An 8,638-nucleotide genomic window follows, 5' to 3' on the forward strand; every position below is an offset into this window, starting at 1 on the left:
CCGGCGGCCGCTGGGCCTCCGCGCCACCCGCCGGCCGCTGGGGGGCATATAGTTGCCCCCTCTTTACTTCTGCGACGATATCGTCGCAACGCGAAGAGATAGAGAAGCGAAACTTTGCACACATCTTTCTGAATACCTAGCCGAGGTTGTGTCCAAATTTGGTGTCGATCCCATTTGAAATGACGTTAGAGTGACGTCATAAGTGAAATCATAGATTTGCGACTCTCATATTCCTCACGATACATCAGATATATGGGACCGAATATAGGTAAAGGGTCGATTATTGGTCAGAAACTAGCTGGAAGTGTAGTTAGATGTTTTAGGATGACAGCAGGTGCTGTCTAGTTCATTTACAGTTGAGTTTCATGCTCAGCGTCATCAGAAACGGTCCATATCGGAAAACGACAAAACTTTATGACGTCACTGTGACGTCATCTTAGGTGCTACAACCACCAAACTTTCCTCAAACATTGCCTAGGTATTCATTTGAAGCTATGCCAAGTTTCACCTTCGTAGCTTATCAGGTTTCGGAGATATTTTTACAAAACGTAAAAGGGGGCAACTTTATGCCCCCCCCCCCCCCCCCCAGCGGCTCGTGGGTTAACCCGCGCGGGGCTGGGGGGGTAAATTTTACCCCCCCCTCGCGAATTTTTGCAATATCTCAAAAACGGCGGCGCGCAGCGTCGCCAAACTTTCAGTACCTTTTCTTACATCAATTTGACACGTTCCCTGGAAATTTGAGCGAAATCCGTCGGTAAATTTTTGAGAAATTGACGTTTTAGTGACGTCATGTTCGCCATTTTTGCCTCAAAAACGGCAAAATTTCAAACACCGCTAACATCTTCATTTTTAAAGGAATCAAGACGTAACAAAAAAAAGGTTATACGTAATTCTACTTTGTCTATCAAATGGCTATTCCGTTTTTCTGAAAATATTGGATTTTGGCCCAAATTTTTTCAAAAAACTGTCTTTTTTGGGAAAATACTTCTAAAATCCAAAATTTTGAGTGAATCGAAAAACCGGAATATATGTCAGAGAAGTGGTCTATGTGCACCTACATATTAATTTTTAGAAGAATCGGTTCGAAAATGTGGGAGTTATTCAAAATTTTATGACGTCACAACACACAAAATTTTTGAAAAATGATTTTTTGGAAGTTCTAGACCTCGTACGGAAACAAAAATAGCATCATTCGATTCGCCGTGAAAAAACTGCATCAGGTAGACACCTTTTTAGGCCTTAACAACCACCTTCAAAATTTGACCTCACTTGACCTGACCTTGACTTGACCTCGACCTGAAATTCATCCAGAGGTGGTCCATATCACTTATTGAGTATGCCTATTTAATTCTATGAGTAAAATGACCCATAAAACATGTGTCGCACATGCCCTTTTCTATATTTTGCTTTTGGTGACCTGACCTGACCTGACCTGACCTTGACCTTGACCTCTGAATGATATCGTATGCAACTTATATTGTCTTGGTAGCCTAAGAACACGTTTTGGGCAATCAGTCTCAGTCCATGACTCCATTCTTCGGCAACTACGGTGCAAGGCCGATACTGTAGAAACCTGCAATTTGTACCCTTGACCTGACCTTGACCTTGACCTTAAACTTTAAAATAAGTACATGTTTTTAGTTGTTCGTGATGAGATCTTTCGACTGGCGTTTGAATTTTCCAAATCGGACCATTAGTTTGGGAGATAACAGGGGGGGGGGGTAAAATTTACACCCCCCCCCCCAGCCCCGCGCGTTCGGCTGGAGACCCCAGCCCCGCGCGGGTTAATTGAGTAGCCCCCATTCCAGTGAGGCGCGTTACAGAACATACCCCAGTGGGGGGGGGGGGGCGGGTTAACGCAACTTTATTGCTGCGAATGTTATGGGTTACTTATTTCTTCCAACAATGCATGCAAGTCAAATAAATCGCACCTAACAGTTCACAAAGAAGAAAGTCCAATGCGGCCTATCACATCCGGAATCGGAGAAGCGCTCGTTAACTGCGGCCAAAGTGCCAAACCTCTTTCCTGTTGGACCCATAAGCGGCACTCACAGAACACATTGGGGAATGGAGATGATGGGCAAAATGAATTGACCGACGTATATAGTTAAGGAGGAGCGGTAAATAGGCACAAACTAGCCCATTGGAGAGATGACTGAACAAAAATGATATTAATCTTCTTATCCCAAACCTCTGAAATGGTGTAGGTAGAAATAGACCAGAAGGAAATGAACAAACAATCGAACACAGCCATTAAGTCATGTATTAAACGATTTTCATGTGTGCATCTGCATTTTGTTCAACACACTTTGTACAACAACGTCTCATGGACGACACACTTGGATAAGTAGTTATACAAACTTGTACTATTGTTGATACGCTATACCTCAGACGGAGCGGTTCGCGGAGTCGCTATTAGCACTGCACATATGAGACTATTTACTTCGGAGGATGTGTGCAAGATTCCTAGAGATGGGTGTGTGCATCTGTGTTCGATCCCGCTCACACATGCGGGTAAGCCAGGCAAGACACCTTCCTCCGTTCCGTCCACCCCATCCCTGTCCTCCTCAGACGGCCAGCCGTGTCAGCCCGCGCCCCGTCCCTGTCCTCCTCAGACGGGCAGCCCGGTCAGCCCGCGCCGCCAGTCAGGAGTCGCGGCCGTCCTCCCGCCGGGGCGGCCGGAGCGGGCAGCCAGTCGGGCCAGCGCGGCACCGGCTCGTACCGCAGCGGCGGGTACAGCAGCGTGGCGCCGTCGCAGCGGTGCGCGCGGATGGCGCTGCCGTCGGCCGGGTAGCAGTCGACCGGCTGCCAGCGCCGGTCCACGCACACGCGCAGCTCGCTGAGCAGCGGCTGGGGCGCGCCGCGCGGCCGCTCGCAGCGCACCAGCGCGCGCCGCGGCAGCAGCGCGGCCAGCGCGGCCAGCAGCCGGGCCGTGCCGTGCGGCCGCCGGCGCGGCCCCAGGCCTGCCCGGCGCAGCGCCGCGCCCGGGTCGTAGCGCAGCCCCAGCTCCAGGGCGCGTACAAAGTAGTCGAGCTGCGAGCGCGCGTCGCCGGCGGCCAGCGCGCACGTGCCGTGCTTCTGCCACTCGTGCTGCCAGAACTGGCGCGCGCTGCGGTCGGCGTACACCTCTGGCCAGAGCCGGAGCAGGGCGGCGCGCGCCGGCGCCAGCTCGGTGGCGTTGAGCGGCTGGCCGGAGCAGTTGTACGGGTTGCCGGCCGCCGCGTCCGGCCACAGTCCGTGCACGGCCCAGCCGTCGACGGTCGGCGGCATGGCGCAGCCGGCGCCCGTGTCGGCCAGGTGCTGCAGGCAGCTGGTCTGCGGCCAGAACAGAGCCAGCACGTAGTACTGCACCGCCGGCGCCGGGCCGCCAGCCGCCGCGGCCGTCCCTGACGGCGCAGACGGCCGAGGGGCGGTCCCAGACGGCCCAAGGACGGTCCCAGACGGCCCAGGGACGGTCCCAGGCGGCCCAGGGATGGTCCCAGACGGCCCAGGGATGGTCCCAGACGGCGCAGATGGTGGAGTCGCAGACGGCTGATAGACGGTCCCAGACGGCAGAGGGACGGTCTCCACGCGGCTGAAATCAAAACATCATCACACCGAGTAGGACCACGCGCGTACATTGACAGCATGCACTGTATGTAGGTATGCATGAGGGTACACTCATCATTGATTACGAGGGAGCGCGAAGCTACCTATCTTGCATATGCTAAGGAAAATTAACCCAGTGTGTTTTCAGATCGAGCCTGAGTTCAACAGATCATCCTTCAAAGGGAAAAATCTCGAAAAAAGGTGCTGTAATGAAAATACTTTTATTGCAATACAAAGTGCAACAGCTTTGGCGTAATATTTGTTTGGTATAATCCTTGCTGGCAATGATCTGGGAATGAAAGTTCCACAGCTTATGTGGAATGAGGCGCGCTTCATAACTGTAGTGCCCCACGCACCGTTTTTAGATTATCCACGAAATCCTCGGTGTGACATAAAAACGTTGCCGAGGGTTAGAAATTAATTCGCGGGTCAATATCAACATATACGGAAGTGACTCGAATGTCAAACTGGCAGCCTGCGGTTACCTGAGAGTCCATCCTGCCAGCAGCGGGAGCAGCAGCAGCGCCGGCCGGCCGTGGAGCGGGGCCATGGTTCAGCAGCACGCTCCTCCGTGTGCCGACGGTGCTCGGAGGTCGGGTCCTGCCAGCAGCGGGCCCTCTCGCCGACTGGCCACATCACGTCTGCCGCAGTCACACTCTGACCCGGCCGGGCGCCAGATGTGTCCACGGCCGGATAGGGTGGAGGGCGTCGGCCCGCCGCGGGACGTCTCCAAATGACAGCCGGCGACCTCTTATCGCGGCGCTATCAGTTCCCCGTTAGACCAGAAGAGCCGGCGTGTTGGGGTGCAGGGGGAGGGAAGGGACGGCGCGGCGGGGGGGGGGGATTACTGGAGGGAGCAGCGACCGCGCTGATACGGTGTGGCTAATCGGGCGCTCAGTTGCCACAGCCACCGACGTTTTTAGCAAAACAACCACAGAGAAACGCTGCCATCCGCCGGGCCCTACCAGTAGGTGCTGCTCCGGCTCCGCGACAGTTCAGCTGAACAATGCGGTTCGCTACTGCAGGACACGCGCACACTGAGACACCGAAGGGACACTGTGGTACCGGCGTACACGTATGTAGGGGAAGCGGGGGGAGCACCGCCACCTTAAGCATTTCTGCTCACCGAGCTGATATGCGTAGTAAAAACGAAGCTCTTTTGCATTCATGTGAAAGTAGGAATGTTTTCCTACATGTTGGCATAGTTTCCAGCGCTCCATTATAAAATTTCGCTACTTTACAGACGTCGAAAACAAGTCCTGCATTTTTCGTCCTCCAAAAAATGTGCGGGTAGCACCGCCACTGATGGCGATGTTATCCACAGATCGGCCTTACGGTGACAGCCACCCTTGGAAGCGTTACTGCTGTCTGAAATAGTAACTCAAACTCATATAAGACACACAAGAATTGGTTGTTAGTTTGTCACAGATCAGACTGTTTGTTGCGGACAATATGCATACAAAGCATGACAAATTCACGTTTATTTCGAAACATCCAGTGAAGTCAAACGTGAGGTTAAAAAACAGACGACGTTTGCGGCCTAACTAAAGCTCTTCTCCGAGCTGAGTGAATCATCATTGCGGCTTTATCCATTTTGCCACCCCTTGGGGTAGCACCGCCGAGCATGGCGGTGTTACCCCACTCACAGTCATGGACCGACAACGCCCCGACAGCAAAACAAGCCGGGACGCGATTCTTCTGTAATTCCTTTCTCAACAAAGAGCACTTAATCTTAATGCCCTCAAATTTAACGTAAAAATCAAGGCATTTTGACTTGAAATGACCACTTACTTGCTGCTCAAACATGCCAAATGATTACAACGATGGTTTGAAATTCACAAAATGGGCAATTGCGATCTCAAAATCAAATAAATCTTAGCGAAACCTACCTCACGCGGCGTCCCGTTTCCGTTCGGACACCGAAATGGCGGGTGTTTACATTTACAATTCAGACTAGAGTTTTGCCGATAGAGAGGATGGCGGTGTTTCCCACATGGCGGTGCTACCCCCGCTTCCCCTATATACAGTACCTAACCTAAAAATAATGTCCCCTCGCCACTACGCGGCACTGGGTGTCACGAACCGGTACACAGTGTGGCCAAACGCCAGATTAGCAGGAATCTAATTTTTTTTTTTTGAATTCTGACTTTTGATGCCCATCAATCGGTAAAAAATTGTCCAAGGTATGCAAATAGCATAATACTTTGGTCCAATGTCCTCTTTTGGTGTTAAAAAAGCTAGCTAAAGTGGAAATACGCAATGCAAGTCCCGGCTGTGCTGAAATCGTCGAAATCCCGCGTCACGTTCACAGCACTTCTTGGTATAGTTGTCGAAGATGTTTCGAAATTAATGAAATGGCACATAATTACTGGGCTTTTATATGATAGTAAACCCGAACTTGACCGGTATCCTTGGACTAAACGATGAGTTATGCTCATTTTAAAATGACCCTCTTAGACATCCCATGAAAGCACCGTCCATCGTAAAAACGTAGAGACATAAGAAGATTACCAAACATTCCACGTCAACTCTACCATGGGAAGATTCGCCGTACTTTTCCGAACATGATCCAATCAAGAACCCTTGCCCGAACCTGCCCGGTCTATCGCCGGTTCAGCTTTGAACGTATCGGGTTGGCCCGCCCGCCGAGGCTCGGCTACAGGGTGGGCGCCGTCCGTCTGGTCCTCCCCCCTCCTGCCCCCCCCCCCATAGGGTGTTTCACGATAGTTCGGAACACACTGGAGATAGAAAGCTGAAACTTGACATACCTCAATTCAAGTCGGATCTTGTGACACCAATTGCATTTTCCGGTCAGGTCAGGTCACTGACCTATGACGTCATAAGTGAACCTCTGCACGGTCCTCAGGTGCTGCAACTTCGCAACGCCCTCAGTGTCAGAGCAGCTTTCACAGGGAGGGGAGATGAGACTTACGGGACCTAGTATCCTTCAGAGGTCCCACAACTTGTATATGTAAGATTTTTCCTCAAGGTCACATGAGGTCAGGTAGGTCACGTGACATTACATAAGTCAATAGGGAAAAATGAAACTGCTATTTTGGCGCCGGGAACGATCTCCAACTATCTCAAGAACACAGAATCATCGTGATTTGATGCACTCCTTGCAAGGTTAGATGCCTCATTTTTGCAATGTTAACCTTGCGTGACGTCATTTATGACGTCATCAAGGTCATATTAGTTTTCGTCAATAACTCCCGATCCAATTGAGCTAGCGAGTCGCGAAAGCGACCAATGGACTCAGGAAGACCTGCCGAATCGAATGATATGCGACATGACCTATTTCGACCATTTTCGTGACATGGGGGCGCTGACCTGACCGTGACCTGAGGTCATCACCCTAAGTTGACCTGAGCCAAACAAAAAGTATATCATTCGATGCGCCTGAGCGAGGTGAACACGATGCTGCCAAAATCGGCGCTCTGCGGCCGTTTTTTGCGAAGTTATTCACCAAAAACTGAACCGAACCTTGGGGCACTTGACCTGACCTCAGAGGTCACCCACCAGTTAACCTAGAACCTTAGAATCGGGTACCAATCTCTGCGTCTCGTAACGGCGCACACGATCGTTTTTTCGGGACGCGCTGGCTCCACCAGGGGCGAAACGGCGAGGGGGGGGGGGTCGTACCCGCCCCCCTCGGCCGGCGCGTATGTATAAAACCAGTATAACGCCTTTTGGGGCGACTAACGGAGCGAGCGAGAGGGTGAGCCTTGCAAGTGCGAAATTTCGAGGGGGTACCTCCAGCTGACTTGTGCACGGCACCCTACTAACCGGTCTCTAGCGATGTGCCACATTTGAGCACAATCGGCCCAGCCGTTCTCGAGATCTGGAAGCGGCACCCTGCACGTGCGCACGTGCAAAGTGGGTCCCAACTGACTTTTGCACGGCACCCTACTAACCGGTCCCTAACCATGTACCAAATTTGAGCGCCATCGGTCCAGCCGTTCTCGAGATCTGGAATCGACCCCTGCACGTGCGCACGTGCAGCAGCACCCCAACTCTGGCACATGGATATGCATTGCCTAGTGGGTGCCTAGCTACATGCCAACTTTCAGCGCAATCGGCCGAGTAGTTACCGAGATATTGCAACAATTACAAAAGTGACGCCTCTTCGTTTTGCACGTGGCACGTGCATAAGGGATCACCCACATGCATCGGGAATAGTCCAATACTTGGTAGAAGGAATGAAGCTACCCTACAAAAATTACCGCGTGTAAATCGGTCAAGTGGTTGCTGAGATATAAGCGTCGCAAAAGCGTGACCACGGCCGGCCGCTCATACTCAGAAATTTCCGTTAATCTAAGGAAAGACTACGCTCGCTTCGCTCGCTCCGTAACCAATAGGTCCGGCGAGGGTTAACCCTCGCATGTGTAGGGGGGGTCGGATGGACCCCCCATGGTTTTTCGCGAATAACTCGCGTAAAAAGCGGCCGATCGCGACGAACCTTTCAGTACCCTCGCATTGATCAATTTTACACCTACCCTGAAAATTTCATGACCCTGACCCAAATGACCTTTGATCTGTGACCTCTTTCCCGAGACCATGTTTAGCCGGAATCGCGATTTCGCGTATGTCGGCTCGCATTAGCCGCGCGTTTGCAAGCTTTTCGTGGTTTCAAACGTTCAAACATGTGATTTGATGTTGCTCCCATACATAAGGGTGGGTGTCAAGGTCACCTGAAGGTCAGGTCAGGTCATTGACCTTTGGTGACCTCGGGTGACCTCGGTTTAGTTTTTCGAGTTTTACATGTTTCTAGGCTAGTTTTTGGAGATGAATTCGAATTTAGCAACCATTTGAACATTTACGAAATAGTTTTGGTGACTTCGTAACATGTTACGAAGCTGTCAGAGGCGGTTGACACGTACTACGAATACCCGTCACGACGCCTACTGGTTGACCTGACCTGACCTGACCCGACCTGGTCTTAATGCCCCGCGCCCCGTAGGGGGGGGGCCGAAACGGCCCCCCTGTCCTTTTCGGTCGATATCTCCTAAACGGCTAGAGATATCGCCACCAAACTCTCAGGACCCCTCCG

The 8,638-nt window shown here is 51.9% G+C and overlaps 1 protein-coding gene across 1 annotated transcript; it reads right to left on the minus strand.

Moving 5' to 3' along the window:
* Positions 1-2,628: 2,628 nt before the first annotated feature.
* On the minus strand, positions 2,629-4,367 carry LOC122364781 (ribonuclease T2 protein rnst-2-like). The gene is made up of 3 exons (XM_043335510.1): positions 4,074-4,367; positions 2,968-3,574; positions 2,629-2,850 (listed from the first exon to the last, which is right to left on the minus strand). Exons 1-3 carry the CDS (start codon positions 4,136-4,138, stop codon positions 2,629-2,631), a joined length of 894 nt encoding a protein of 297 aa, XP_043191445.1. The 5' UTR covers positions 4,139-4,367.
* Between the last annotated feature and the right edge of the window lie 4,271 nt (positions 4,368-8,638).

Source organism: Amphibalanus amphitrite, unplaced genomic scaffold (assembly GCF_019059575.1).
Source record: "Amphibalanus amphitrite isolate SeventyFive unplaced genomic scaffold, NRLGWU_Aamphi_draft 000697F_arrow, whole genome shotgun sequence".
NCBI classification, from domain to species: domain Eukaryota; kingdom Metazoa; phylum Arthropoda; class Thecostraca; order Balanomorpha; family Balanidae; genus Amphibalanus; species Amphibalanus amphitrite.